General features: G+C 41.1%; 1 protein-coding gene and 2 gene segments (V, D, J or C); all 3 read left to right on the top strand.

Moving 5' to 3' along the window:
- Positions 1–4,690: 4,690 nt before the first annotated feature.
- Positions 4,691–9,498, top strand: LOC115572837 (uncharacterized). Its single transcript, XM_030403293.1, has 3 exons — positions 4,691–4,950; positions 7,649–8,003; positions 9,261–9,498. Exons 1-3 carry the CDS (start codon positions 4,908–4,910, stop codon positions 9,496–9,498), a joined length of 636 nt encoding a protein of 211 aa, XP_030259153.1. The 5' UTR covers positions 4,691–4,907.
- Positions 9,499–12,487: 2,989 nt separating this feature from the next.
- LOC115573295 (T cell receptor alpha variable 12-2-like) lies at positions 12,488–13,053 on the top strand (the record flags this gene model as incomplete). The annotated part of the segment is given in 2 exon segments: positions 12,488–12,643; positions 12,743–13,053. Coding segments are annotated over 2 exon segments (366 nt in total), but the record flags the coding sequence as incomplete, so codon positions are not given.
- Positions 13,054–13,102: 49 nt separating this feature from the next.
- Positions 13,103–13,814, top strand: LOC115573170 (T cell receptor alpha variable 40-like; the record flags this gene model as incomplete). The annotated part of the segment is given in 2 exon segments: positions 13,103–13,362; positions 13,489–13,814. Coding segments are annotated over 2 exon segments (369 nt in total), but the record flags the coding sequence as incomplete, so codon positions are not given.
- Between the last annotated feature and the right edge of the window lie 1,148 nt (positions 13,815–14,962).

Genomic DNA, 14,962 nt, shown 5'->3' on the forward strand with positions numbered 1-14,962 from the left:
AGGTGAGAGCAACACCTCCACACCCTCGACTGACTGCCGAACTGAATGACAAGAGAAATCGAGTCCATCTGCAGATCTCCTCTGCTGCAGTGACAGACTCTGCTGTGTACTACTGTGCTCTGCAGCCCACAGTGACAGGAAACACCAAAACTCTGTACAAAAACCTTTGGAGCAAAGACAACACAATACTCCACAACTTCCACTAGAAGGAGAAACACACCATGAACACATTACAGTCCGAGCCAGTGTCACTGGAATCAGAATCAGAATCAGAATGAGATTTATTGCCAGGTGGGTTTTGACACAAACAAGGAATTTGTCTTGGTGCAATGGTGCTTAAATATACAATCACACAAAAATAGAAAAGATAAATATATAAATCACACAAAAATATACAGTCATACACCAACCAGACAAGAATTAAAAAAAAAATTGTTTGTTGTTTGTTATTTTTTGAATATAGGTAAATGAAAATAAGAAAGATAAGAAAATATAGGGAAACTGTACAGAAGATGGGAGTGCATTAATGTAATGCATATATATATGTAGGGTGGGTATGAGAGTCAGTGTCAGTGGTAGATTCTGGCCTTGTTAATGAGTCCTGCTGCAGATGGGAAAAAGCTGTTTTGGGGACAAGAAGTTTTGGTCCTGATGGACTGTAGCCTACTGCCAGAGGGGAGGGGTTCAAATAGTTTGTAGCCAGGGTGGGAGGGGTCAGCCACAATCTTGCCTGCATGCCTCATGGTCCTAGAGACGTACAGGTCCTGGAGGGATGGCAGGTTGCAGCCGATCGCCTGTCATCCGCGAACTTCAGTAGCTTGATGGACTGGTGACTGGAGGACGTTGTAGATAGTGGGACGGCTTCTCTCCAGCATTCTGGAATGTGTCCATGAATTTGGTGTTTAACTCATCGCCATCCTGAACCGTGCCATACGCTGAGTCAAGTGTCTGTAGATACACTGTTGGTTGAGTGTCGGGTCTCAAGTGCTTAACCATGTCAGCAGCAGGTGGTAACAAACTGTCAAAAATCTTTTGTGAGCGCTGTAGGTCGGACACTGCAGGATCTTTTAATAGCAGCTCAACTCCGGAACTCCATGTGTCATAGTCTGACTCGGTTTGCGGTCTGGACGATCTTCCAGAGAAGGCTCTGAGACGCTGTGTGGAATGCATAGTGCTTTCGTCGTTTTCTACGATATGCTCAACCACATAGCGTTGAACTTCAGGTGGATCGAGGTTGGCGTGTGACACGGCTGGCAAAGCGGGTCTTGAGGCGTGTTGGGTTGTGGGGTCTGGCTGGACCCGTGGCTGTGGCTCAGTGTTCTGGTCTGAAGCAGCAGGACCAACTGGGTGACCAAAGGTGGCAGCAGAGAGCAGTGGTGGAACCTGAAGGCCGACTGTGGCAACAGGTGGTGGCTTTTCATCATCCTCTGAAGGGGACTCAACATCAGTGGTAGTGGGATTGAGCTGGGTGACTGGCTGACCAAGCAGAGACCCATTAAGTACAACTGCAAAATCTTGGCCAGTCAATTTCGCGACTTTTTCTAATTCAGAAAGGTAGTATTTAGTTTGCAACTTCACTACCTTGTGGTCGCAGACTGTAGATAGGTCCAAGATCTTGTAGGTAGCCTCAATGTCATTACACTCATATGTATATGGTAAAATTGGACGTAATGCGGCTAACGCAGCGCCTGAATTATATTCAGCCACGATCGAATGGTGAAAAGCGGAATCGGGTTCATCAATACGTTCAGATTTTAAAACAGAACCGTACTGCTGTAAAAAGTCGATTACCTCATCATCTGTTTCAGTTGTTGTCGCTTCCTTTATCAAATCTGCATTTGTAATCTTAATGCCACGTTTCTCGTATATGTCAATTTTTACACAATAAATGTATTGATAAAACGTTCAGGTCTTTCTCCGCTCCTGGCTAGCTCGCCACGCTATGTAGCATGTACGCTACCCTATTAAAGCACAGTTTAGGTACTAACAGATAGCTACAACTTTATTATCTGGGCTAGGCTCAGAAGACTTGGTTTGGCTCTAGGAGCGGAGAGTGAGACACGGAACGCGGTTATGTTTTAGTGACACCATATATTATGATAGTGAAACATAGACAACAGTAAACATTGACAGCAATGGATAGAATAACAATAAGGATATGAAATGCAAATACAAATGGCCATTCGTAGAAAACCTCAGTATGTACAATTAATTTAGTCATTGTACATCAGAGGACTTGCAGCGCACATGTGATCCATAAGCACCTGGTATTCCCAGGCGGTCACCCATCCAAGTACTAACCAGGCCCGAATGCCAAAGAAATAGAGTTCAAGCTTCGCCTGTAATGGCGAGGCGCAACCACAATACAACGGCCCAACGGGTGAGTGTCCAGTGGGGAAGGAAAAAAAGTCCAAGTGTTGGGAGGTGAGTGTGTGTAGTGTGTGTAGGGGCCGTTATTGAGTTGTGAGGGGCCAAAAAATGAGGAAAAGGAAGCGGCTGCACAAGGGAGCCTCCCACCAGCCTGACCAGAGCGGTGGGGGTTCAGTTGGTTCGTTCCCGGGGACACAGTCTTCAGGCTTGGTGCCAAGGCTAACTCTTAGCTCGCCATCAACCTGGCCAAAGTCCGTGATTAAATCGGCATACGGCTCCAATTCTGATGCTCAATGGCTCCGTTTGTCAGCTCTTGCAGCAAACATTTCCCCAGCATGCTCCTCTCGCTACTGCTGGCAGCAAGCCACAGCTGGGTTATGTTACCGCGACTGGTCGCTTTCTGATGATGTGAAGTGATGACGTACGGCGCAATCACATGACATTTTTACATCATAAGAGAAAAGATTATAAATTAATAAGGGTTTTCCCACCTGGATTGCACCTATCTCTTTTGGTACAAACAGGATGGAGACAACAGCCCCAAATTCATCCTGAGCCACCGATTGTAGAGTAGTCCTTGGTGGCCTCCCTCACTTGTCTCCTTCTTGCACAGTAACTCAGTTTGTGAGGACGGCCTGCTCCAGGCAGATTTACACATGTGCCATTTTCCTTCCTTTTCTTGATGATGGATCTAACTGAACTCTGAGGAATGTTCAGTGACTTGGAAATGTTTTTGTATTCATCTCCTGATGGGAGCTTGGAGTGTTCTTTTGCCTTCATGGAGTAACTGTAACCAGGAATACTGATTAACCAGTGACTGGACCTCCAGACACAGGTGTCTTTATACTACATTCACTGCACGAAGGTGATCACCATTTCACTAACTGTGAGACTACTAGCACCAATTGGCTGGACCTCTGTGGAATTAGGTCAGTCAATTTAACGGGGTTAATACTAGGTTAATGCAATCACTTATTTGATCTTGAGTTTTTGTCAAAAAAGCTAAATTATGTTGACCTAAAAAGGAAAAACATCCCAAGGGGTGAATACTTTTTATCGGCACTGTATTAAATTCAGCACGCCCCTAATGTGTGTGGGAACCTTATCTGACCAGTTTACATACAGCACCAACACATCCACAGAGGAGCTCTCATACTATTAAACTTCAGCAGGATGCTTTAATCAAATCTACAATGTTCGTACTTACAACAAAACTAATTAAGACAAAAGAATGAATGTGATGTATGTGCATCTCTGATCACAATATAGTGTTATTTCATTGTCATGTCAATTGTCATCAAGTGGTCAGAGACATATGAAAAATGCTGAGTCATCGATCTGAGATTGTTTGAGGAGTCGAAGGGAGCAATTGTGAAAACACCCAGAGACCTGACCTCAGAGACTCTTTAAGCTTCCTAAGAGCTGCTTGATATTCATCTCTCTCTGCTGACGCTTAAATCACCTCTGTAGAGATTGATAGACATGGTGCCTGAACAGAGAAATTCATGTTTCTATTTTATTTGACAAATCTTCATCCATCCATCCATCCATTGTCAAGCGCTTATCCAAAATCCTGTCGCGGGGGCAGCAGCGCTACTGAAGCTGCTGCCCCCGCGACCAAATTTTGGATAAGCGGGCTGTCCTCACAGTCAGTGTTCAAGAGGGAGACAAGTGAGGGAAGACAAATCTTCAAAACAGTAGAATTATGCTGGCTGAACTCTAGCATGTGTTTCACATGTTTGACTGAATAATACCAAAAGATTTATATGTTGGTGAGTGTAGTATCAGCGTCAGTTCAGACTTAAAGATAGAGGAAGTGTGACAGAGAGGAGAGAGAATACAGATCTAAGAGGAGACAGAGAGATTCAGGGAGGAGCTGAGCTGTTACTGAACTATAGAAGAGAGAGGAACTTCCATATTCAGCAGAGTTCAATACACAAACCAGACACATTACCTTTATTCAACATGCTGTCACTCGACTATTATGGGCTGTATCTGATGTTTCTTGCTATTATAACAGGTATGTTACATTATGCAGAATGAAAAAGTTTGATTCCAATGTTTGAAACATTCTTGAGAGTTTGGTTTCATAGTATGAAATGTATTTCTCTTCATTCAGGTGTCAGCGGTGAAGAACTCAGTCTGGACAAGAATAAAGAGTCCAGTTTAGAAGACAGCACTGTTACTCTGTCCTACACATACTCCAAACGAGCTACTGGTAGTGATCAGTTTTACTGGTACCGACAATATTCAGGAAAACCACCAGAGTTTCTGTTCTACATCTCAGGGCTAAATGATACAAGACCTGCAGAGTGCTGACACACTGACAAGCTGCTGGAAGCCTTTTTTCTTCCACACTGTTGTTCTGAACTTTTTACCTCCACTAGTGGGCGACATCATCAAGTAGGCGGTGCACTACTTCTGCACTGTGTTCAACCATTCTGTCAATAATAACTGCTGCTGTGAAGAGAACAACTCTCACACTGAATGTTGAACATCAGCTAGTTTTTCCTGTTCATTTAAACCTTGTTGTAGAGATGGAACATCGGCTGTGGATTATTCTTGCTGCTCTGTTCTTTGGTGAGACACAAAACACAACAAGTTGACTTTTAAGACTGTTTACCCTTTAAACCTACTGATTGTTCTCCTTTAATCAATCATCTTTATTGATTCATCTCTTCCTCTGCATGTTATCTTCTTCCTCAGAGTGTAAAGGAGAAGACAGAGTGATCCAGCCAACAGGAGATGTCATTGCTGCTGAAGGAGACACAGTTACACTGGACTGCTCATTTGAGACAACCACCGCATTTCCCTATTTGTTCTGGTACAAACAAGAAGTAAATGACTTCCCAAAGTACATTCTGAAATGTTACTCGCAAACAGTAGAAAATGCTGCTGACTTCGAGAAAGACAGATTTAATGCTGCAATCAACAACAAGTCTGTCCCTCTGAAGATCCAGAAGCTTCAGCTGTCTGACTCTGCTGTGTACTACTGTGCTCTGCAGCCCACAGTGACAGGAAACACCAAAACTCTGTACAAAAACCTTTGGAGCAAAGACAACACAATACTCCACAACATCCACTAGAGGGAGTCACACACTGTTAAACTGCAGCAGGATGTGATGATACAGTCTGGGATCATGATGAGATGTAAAGCTTTAGAATTTAAACCGTTGACAACATATTCACTCTGAACATTGAATTACATTTCACCAGGGTAGCACGGGCAGCACTGAAAACACTTTTGATGTTGAAATCAGATCTCAAACACTTTGACAAGATTAATCTATGAAGCATCATAGATTAATCTAATTTGTTGTTCGTCCAGATTCCTCTAGACTTCAATATTGAGTCAACAAGTTGTTGTTTGATGTTTGTTAAACAACATTTGTTTTCACAGAAAAAAATCTTCAATATGATGAAAACTGAAAGATATCTTGTGTGTAATGTTCTAATCACATGTATGAGATATTATTAAGTAGTCGGAAGAAGGGGCACCACCTCCATTGATTAATTAATGCCTTGATGGACCATGATGCGGACTCCCCGGAAAGCGCCGAGCATGGCGAGCAGACTCTGTGATCCTCTGTAGCCAGGACACAGTCAGATGATGAGGTAGTCAGTTCAGTGAAGCAGCTGGTCTCACTTCTTCAGGATGATGAGTCCAGGCTCCAACAAGGTTTATCTGAGTCCACAGAGGAGACACACAGCATGTGTTCTCTGGTCTTGTTGTGTTGGACACCATCAGGCCTCAATGACTATCGACCAGTGGCCCTCACATCTGACGTGATGAAGGTGCTGGAGAGACTGGTCTTGGCCCACCCGAGGCTGAGACTCCACAGTGGACTGTACTGTCTCCTGTTCACCTTATACACCACTGACTTTCAGTACAACACCGGGTCATGTTACCTGCAGAAGTTTCCTGACAACTCGGCTGTTGTTGGTTGTATAAGTGAGGGACAGGAGGAGGAGTACAGGGCACTGGTGGACAACTTTGTGGAGTGGACTGGACAGAATCACCTGCAGCTGAACATCAGCAAGACCAGAGAGATGGTGACAGATTTCAGGAGGAAGAGGAAGTTGGCTTTCCAACCACTGTGCATTCTGGGGAGGATGTGGAGGTGGTGGAGGATTATAAGTACCTTAGTGTTACCATCAACCACAGACTGGACTGGAGATCTAACACTGAATCTGTTTACAAGAAGGGGATGAGCAGACTTTACTTCCTGAGGAAGCTCAGATCCTTCGACGTGTGCAGCAAGAATCTTTCCTGCCACAAGCCATCACCTTATACAATAACTCTCTCACCTCTGCCTGTTTACAAGAAGGGGATGAGCAGACTTTACTTCCTGAGGAAGCAAACTGAAATTTTACTCAGTTTATAACACGCTTACATCTGCACATTCTAGGTTCTTTTATGGCTATTTATCTATTTATATTACCTGTGGTTAGTTAAAGTTAAAAGTTAAATAGATAAAAAATATGGAGGATTACAAAATGAATGATGATTCATCAAGCAAGCATTTGCTTCTGGCTTTTAGGAATCTTTGCAGTCATTTTTCTCAGTTCAGAGTTCATTCTGGAGCTTTGCCTTGTTCTCAGTTAAAAGTGAGAAAAAACAGAAGCCCATATCCCTAAATGCTGGTTAGCAGTATGTCCAAGTAGGAGGGCTTCAACACGGAGAGCCCAAAAAGTGTGATGAGCAACAGCCAAGTGTCAGGACAAGAGGACGAGCCGAAAAGAGAAAAGTGACTGTAAGACGGCGTGTGTTATAAAGTTTTATAATCTAGGGCTGTATCAAGTCATAAGTAAACCATACTGGTTAACATCAAATACACTCATGCTGTGCTGACATTTCATTATATCACTGTGTTAAAAGTTATTACCAGAACTCATCAGACAGCAGAGTGGAATCCTGCAAATTAACACAACACAGGCACAAAGAGACTTTTGATTAAACCAGTTTACTGTGTCTGCTACAATCATCATGAAGAACATTTGAGCTGAACAGATGAAATGTAAATGAGATGTAAATGTAGAGAGTTCCTCAACAGATGATAAAGATGAAGGACCAATGATATGAAGGCCCAGATCCATCAGAGTATCAATGTTCTTCCTCTCTCTCCTCCCCTCTCACTGCAGACATGAAACACTGGCTGAGAAACATCCTGATTCTGACTCTCTGGCTAGGTAACTCTTTAAACCTACTCATTGTTCTCCTTTCATCAATCATCTTTATTGATTCATCTCGTCCTCTGCATGTTCTCTTCTTCCTCAGAGTGTAAAGGAGCAGACAGAGTGATCCAGCCAACAGGAGATGTCATTGCTGCTGAAGGAGACACAGTTACACTGGACTGCTCATTTGAGACCAGTAACCCAAGTCCAACTTTGTACTGGTACAAACAGGAAGTAAACAACTTCCCAAAGTACATTCTGAAATGTTTCTCAAAAACAGTAGAAAATGCTGACGACTTTGAGAAAGACAGATTTAATGCTACAATCATCAACAACTCAGTTCCTCTGAAGATCCAGAAGCTTCAGCTGTCTGACTCTGCTGTGTACTACTGTGCTCTGCAGCCCACAGTGACAGGAAACACCAAAACTCTGTACAAAAACCTTTGGAGCAAAGACAACACAATACTCCACAACATCCACTAGAGGGAGTCACACACTGTTAAACTTCAGCAGGATGTGATGATACAGTCTGGAGTGTTTTCACTGATGATAAAATCAAAAAGGAAGACACTATCCTCAGTTCTTCAAACACTAAGTTAAATTATAGCTGCTGTGCAGCGATGGGTCGGGTCCGGGCTATTTTTGGCAAATTTAGGCAAATCTGAGCAACAAAAAGGAGAACAGAAAGACAAGACAGTTGACAGCAATGTTTATTTTGGACCACTTGAGGCTTGAATTCACAACTTCTGGAACCAAAGACTGTCATCTATCACTCTGAGCTAATTGACAAGTGGCAATACAACAGTGGCTTCACAAATTGAGTAAGCCATTCACTGTTGTGCAGGCAGATTTTAAACCACTGTAAGAAATTCAGTTATCAAGACAAAAATCTGAAAATACACATATTGCAGCATGCAGATGTCGGTAATTTGTTTTTAAAAATGATTGATTTGCTCCATAAGTGAATAACTGATGTTTAACACCCGTAAGAACCCCCGTGACACAGGTGTCACACGTCCTTTAAATGTTCTGGAAAATTCTATGAGCAGCTTTTATCCTTGATTTTAACTCATGAAGTCCCAGAGTGACACATACTAAACATCCTGGTGGGTCATGTGACAGGTCATGTGATTTAGTCTTCCCGTAACAACATTTCCAAGATGTCTGTGTGCAAGGTTACTGTTAGCGGCAGAGCTAGCTAAATTTAAATAGCTTGTTTTGGGTAGCCAGAGGTCAGATTCAAACCATTTAAGAATTGTAATGCAAACATAACAATGCCTTTATTACATTTAGCCTGTTGTGAACACTTGTCATGACCAAGGTGATATAAAAAAAGTCAGGTAAATAGCGTTGTGACTTATATGTCACATCGAACCTTTAACCTTAAAATTGTCATGGAAAACCCAATATGACATATACGTCACAATTAGAAAAATATATTATGATCTGCTCAGTTAACTTAACTTATTCAATGATATTTTGTTAATACATTTTATATTGTTCAATTTAAAGCATATTAAAACAAAAATCACATTAAATGAATCCAATTATTAATGAAATATGTAAGGAAACAATTTTTACCCATCAGTAAATTAAAAAAACAGACCCTATATCACTTTTTTCCACCCTATATTATTTGAAAATTTTATTAAAATAAATAAATAATAAAAATAAAAAAAATATATATTGAAAATGTCATTTAATTGTATCTCCAGTATGGATAATAATCGATACAGTGTTCAGGATGCATTGGTAGTCATCCATGTAGACGACAGTGAGGGATGTGAAAGTAGCTCAGATGAAGACCTTGAAGACCCTGATTACACTCCCAAAGACATGGAGAATGAGTCAAGAGAGTCTAGTGATTCAGACTGCAGTGAATCAGGTGATTTAGATGAAGTACCTCAAACAAAGATAAACCCTGAAGCAAAATACAACTACCCAGGACAATGACACATCTCCACCACCACCTCCCAAAAGAGTTTGTGTTGGAGTTCCAGGTGATGTTCACGTGGACCAGGTTGACACCACACTGGCCTGTGAAATGCAACAAGCATGGCCATTGAACATTCTGCAAAATCAGTGCAACCGCCACGCTTTGTGAGAAATGCGACATGCATCACTCAGAAAAGTAATTGTTTCAAATCTTTCCATTTGACCCAGGCTTAACTGCCACACATGTTGATAACAATGGTTCAAACATGGTCCTGAGAATACAATTTTTTTTTATTACACTTTTTTTGTGTTTACAAGTTTATAAGTCTGTTGCTCAGTTTTCTACAGCTATAGTGATGTATTATGACCTCCAATATGAGGTAATTTTTCATTTTTATTCAATTTGCAGACTCTTGCAAATGCATTAATTTTTGTGTTGGAAAACAAATATGAAAAGATGTTGTTACACCTAAGAGGTAAAGTTATAATCTTTGCTACCAAACAGAAGAACAGGACCAGAAAAACACTGTTGCTCAGTTTTTCTACAGTTACAGTGGCTTGTTGAGAAGACCTCCAATATGAAGAGGCAGTCTTTTATTAATTCAGTTTGCAAACTTTTGTATCATGAAATAAATCAAAATTGTGCTGTTAAAGGTTTTGTTGTTAAACCTTATAGGTAAAATGATAATGTTGTGGAAACGCAAATCACAAGACAAAGCTTTGTTTTAGAACCAAAAAAGACGATGGATGATTTATTTTCAAATGAGGAATGAATTTACTACTAACACCCACTGACAGATCTTTGACACTAGGGAGTGTTATTTTTTTAGAAAAAATGTCAGAAATGTGTTCTATATGGTCTATTTAGTCTGTTTTATGTCCTCCATAATTTTCATTGATGGAGAAATTTTCCAGGTTCTTAACGCCCAATGTGACATATATGTAACATTTCAGATCTCTGACAGTGGTGGGTGGCATTTTGAAAAAAATGTCAGAAATGTGTTCAATGTGGTCTATTTAGTCTGTTTTATGCCCCCCATAATTTTCCTTTAAGGAGAAATGTGTCCGGGTCCTTATGGGTTAAAAATGCTGCTTGCATTGACTGCAATTATTCACATGAGAGCAGAATTCAAAATGTTCTCAAAAATTCAGTTTTTTAGGTAAAATTCTGATATTTGTCAAACATCATCTACCATGACTCTAAAAAATGTTCAATTTTTTCATGGACATTGAAGATTTATTTATCAATTTGCAGGTATATGTTTACAGTAGTGTTCACAGTCAAACATTTTCATGCACTGTAGGCAAAAATTGTGGGAGGAGATAGGTTTTTATAAGTTTTACAGTTTAAAAAAAAACAGCGATGGACTTCATAACTTTCAATAGGTTTAAATCTTCAAAAGTTTCTTTAGTATTGGGGCTACAGTTTAATGAAAGTGTGAAGTTCTAGCGGTTGATTTGTTATGAATTTTCAAAGTTTTAACTTTAGATGTTTGCTGTAGCGCCACCATCAGGACTATTGGCTTGGGTTTACAGCTGAGGTAATCTGGCATGAGACTGGACCTTTATGCAAAATTTGGTTAGCTTTGACCCATGGTCCAGTCTAAGCTATTTGTTTTTATTTAATTTAGAGGCTTGCTGTGATGCCATCATCAGGACAATTGTCTTGTGTTTCATGTTGAGGACAGCTGACATTTTGACCTGTCATCATCATCATCACCCTTGCTTGGTCTCGAACCCACAACCCCTGACACCAAGAACCAGCTCCTGTCCAGGCAGCTGTTGTCAAGGCAGATTTCAAAAATGGTCAAAATGTCAGACATTCTGTTACCTGAACAAAAATCTGACCGGCTGGACATTTCTATACAGTTTGGCAAGTTTTTGCCCTTGGGAAGGAAGAAGAAGAAGAAGAAGAAGAAGAAGAAGAAGAAGAAGAAGAAGAAAGGAAGAAAGGAAGAAAGAAAGACAGAAAGAAAGAAAGAAAGAAAGAAAGAAAGAATTCCTAGGAATACAATAGTATTCTGGCAACTTAGCTGCCCGGACCCTAATAACAAATGGCTGCAGTGTGTCTTGCTCAAAGAACTGTCACCATGTACAGAAGAGAAGTTGGGGATTTAACAAACAACCTCTTGACCTCCATTACCTCCTGAGCCACAGCTGCTGTGAATGAACTGTAGTTGAACTTATTCTAGTATTGTAATGACATTAAGAACTGATACTGGACTTACTGTAAGCCCCCAGACTGGTAAATGAATGTACATTCTATCATGTATCAGTTTAAGCTGAGAGTGTCTCCTTAATGTTATGTACTGTGCCATCAACCACTTCTCCACATATCGAGGCAGGAGAGACTGGAGGAGTTTTCACTTGTTGTTGATGATGTTGGCCTGTGAAGCCCATCGGTGGATGTTGGACTGCACCAATAAACTAGACTTTCTCTCAACATCCAGGTGGTCTTTTCTTTGTTTGAGGGACAGTTAATTGCTTCTGTAAATGGAATATTTCAGACATATGAGAAGATGTTGAAATAGAACAGAAGAAGAACGTTCAACCCAAAAAAGTACTGAACACACAGATCAGCAGATAATAACTGGACGATGCTGCTGGAGTAGATGAAGTTTCAAAAACATCTTTAATGCTTCGGTGTGCTGATTCTGGCTGACCACTTGATGACTCTGTAACAGCTTTAATCTGAGCTGTGTAGTTTTTGGGCTCTCTTCATCAAAGGTGTCTGCTTGTAGTATGTTGATAAAGGAATCTGTGGAGGTAAGGCTGGGTGGAATGATAGAGCAATCTTTACTGAAACAGGTCTCAAGCCTGTGTTCGAACCAGGCGGTCGCTCCCTGGTCTCAACTCTGAACTCTAGCATGTGTTTCACATGTTTGACTGAATAATACCAAAAGATTTATATGATGGTGACTGTAGTATCAGCGTCAGTTCAGACTTAAAGATAGAGGAAGTGTGACAGAGAGGAGAGAGAATACAGATCTAAGAGGAGACAGAGAGATTCAGGGAGGAGCTGAGCTGTTACTGAACTATAGAAGAGAGAGGAACTTCCATATTCAGCAGAGTTCAATACACAAACCAGACACATTACCTTTATTCAACATGCTGTCACTCGACTATTATGGGCTGTATCTGATGTTTCTTGCTATTATAACAGGTATGTTACATTATGCAGAATGAAAAAGTTTGATTCCAATGTTTGAAACATTCTTGAGAGTTTGGTTTCATAGTATGAAATGTATTTCTCTTCATTCAGGTGTCAGCGGTGAAGAACTCAGTCTGGACAAGAATGAAGAGTCCAGTTTAGAAGACAGCACTGTTACTCTGTCCTACACAAACTCCAAACGAGCTACTGGTAGTGATCAGTTTTACTGGTACCGACAATATTCAGGAAAACCACCAGAGTTTCTGTTCTACATCTCAGGGCTAAATGATACAAGACCTGCAGAGTCTCTAAAATCAGACACAAAGTTCTCGACTAAACTGTCTGAAGAAAAACGTGGTGTGTATCTGCAGATCTCCTCTGCTGCAGTGACAGACTCTGCTGTGTACTACTGTGCTGTGAGGCCCACAGTGACAGGAAACACCAAAACTCTGTACAAAAACACAAGCTGACACACTGACAAGCTGCTGGAAGCCTTTTTTCTTCCACACTGTTGTTCTGAACTTTTTACCTCCACTAGAGGGCGACATCATCAAGTAGGCGGTGCACTACTTCTGCACTGTGTTCAACCATTCTGTCAATAATAACTGCTGCTGTGAAGAGAACAACTCTCACACTGAATGTTGAACATCAGCTAGTTTTTCCTGTTCATTTAAACCTTGTTGTAGAGATGGAACATCGGCTGTGGATTATTCTTGCTGCTCTGTTCTTTGGTGAGACACAAAACACAACAAGTTGACTTTTAAGACTGTTTACCCTTTAAACCTACTGATTGTTCTCCTTTAATCAATCATCTTTATTGATTCATCTCTTCCTCTGCATGTTATCTTCTTCCTCAGAGTGTAAAGGAGAAGACAGAGTGATCCAGCCAACAGGAGATGTCATTGCTGCTGAAGGAGACACAGTTACACTGGACTGCTCATTTGAGACAACCACCGCATTTCCCTATTTGTTCTGGTACAAACAAGAAGTAAATGACTTCCCAAAGTACATTCTGAAATGTTACTCGCAAACAGTAGAAAATGCTGCTGACTTCGAGAAAGACAGATTTAATGCTGCAATCAACAACAAGTCTGTCCCTCTGAAGATCCAGAAGCTTCAGCTGTCTGACTCTGCTGTGTACTACTGTGCTCTGCAGCCCACAGTGACAGGAAACACCAAAACTCTGTACAAAAACCTTTGGAGCAAAGACAACACAATACTCGACAACATCCACTAGAGGGAGTCACACACTGTTAAACTTCAGCAGGATGTGATGATACAGCCTGGAGTGTTTTGACTAATTATGAAATCAAAAAGGTAGACACTATCCTCAGTTCATCTAACACTAAGTTAAAGAGTAAATGCACCGCAGTGTGCCTTGCTCAAAGAATTGTCACCATGTACAGAGGACAAGTTGGGAATTTAACCAACAACATTTTGACCTCTGTTACCTTCTGAGCCACAGCTGCTCTGACTGAACTTTAGTTGAACTTGTTCTGGTATCGCAATGACATTAAGAACTGATACTGGACTTACTGTAAACCCTCATACTAGTAAATGAATGTAGATTTTATCATGTCTCATTTTAAGCTGAGAGTGTCTCCTTAATGTCCTGTACTGAGCCATCAACCACTTCTCCACATATCGAGGCAGGAGAGACTGGAGGAGTTTTCACTTGTTGTTGATGATGTTGGCCTGTGAAGCCCATCGGTGGATGTTGGACTGCACCAATAAACTAGACTTTCTCTCAACATCCAGGTGGTCTTTTCTTTGTTTGAGGGACAGTTAATTGCTTCTGTAAATGGAATATTTCAGACATATGAGAAGATGTTGAAATAGAACAGAAGAAGAACGTTCAACCCAAAAAAGTACTGAACACACAGATCAGCAGATAATAACTGGACGATGCTGCTGGAGTAGATGAAGTTTCAAAAACATCTTTAATGCTTCGGTGTGCTGATTCTGGCTGACCACTTGATGACTCTGTAACAGCTTTAATCTGAGCTGCAAAAGGTTTCTGTCCTGACTGGTGGAGAAACTGGAGTGTCTGAAAAGAGTTTGATGTGAAGATCACTCACTGTAACCTTTAACAAGAAATGTCATATTCAGCAGAGGTTGGCTGACTGAACTATTAGTGTTTGAGATCATGTGGACCAGATGACTTCTCTGGGTACATGAACCACATGCACTGTAGTCATGAAGAGGATGTTATGAGTTCAACATGAGAGAAACATGATTTATGTGATGGTGACTTCAGCACCAGCGTCATTTCAGAGCTGAAGGTCGAGGAAGTGTGAGAGAGAGGAGAGAGAATACAGATCTAAGAGGAGA

Source organism: Sparus aurata, chromosome 21, assembly GCF_900880675.1.
Source record: "Sparus aurata chromosome 21, fSpaAur1.1, whole genome shotgun sequence".
NCBI lineage: Eukaryota > Metazoa > Chordata > Actinopteri > Spariformes > Sparidae > Sparus > Sparus aurata.

Bases quoted from the DNA above. Each gene is read 5' to 3' on its own strand.
- LOC115572837 (XM_030403293.1), top strand. From the start codon at position 4,908: ATGGAACATCGGCTGTGGATTATTCTTGCTGCTCTGTTCTTTG. The intron at 4,951-7,648 runs GTGAGACACAAA...CTTCTTCCTCAG, and splicing joins TCTTGCTGCTCTGTTCTTTG to AGTGTAAAGGAGCAGACAGA. The intron at 8,004-9,260 runs CACAATACTCCA...TTGTATCTCCAG, and splicing joins AACCTTTGGAGCAAAGACAA to TATGGATAATAATCGATACA.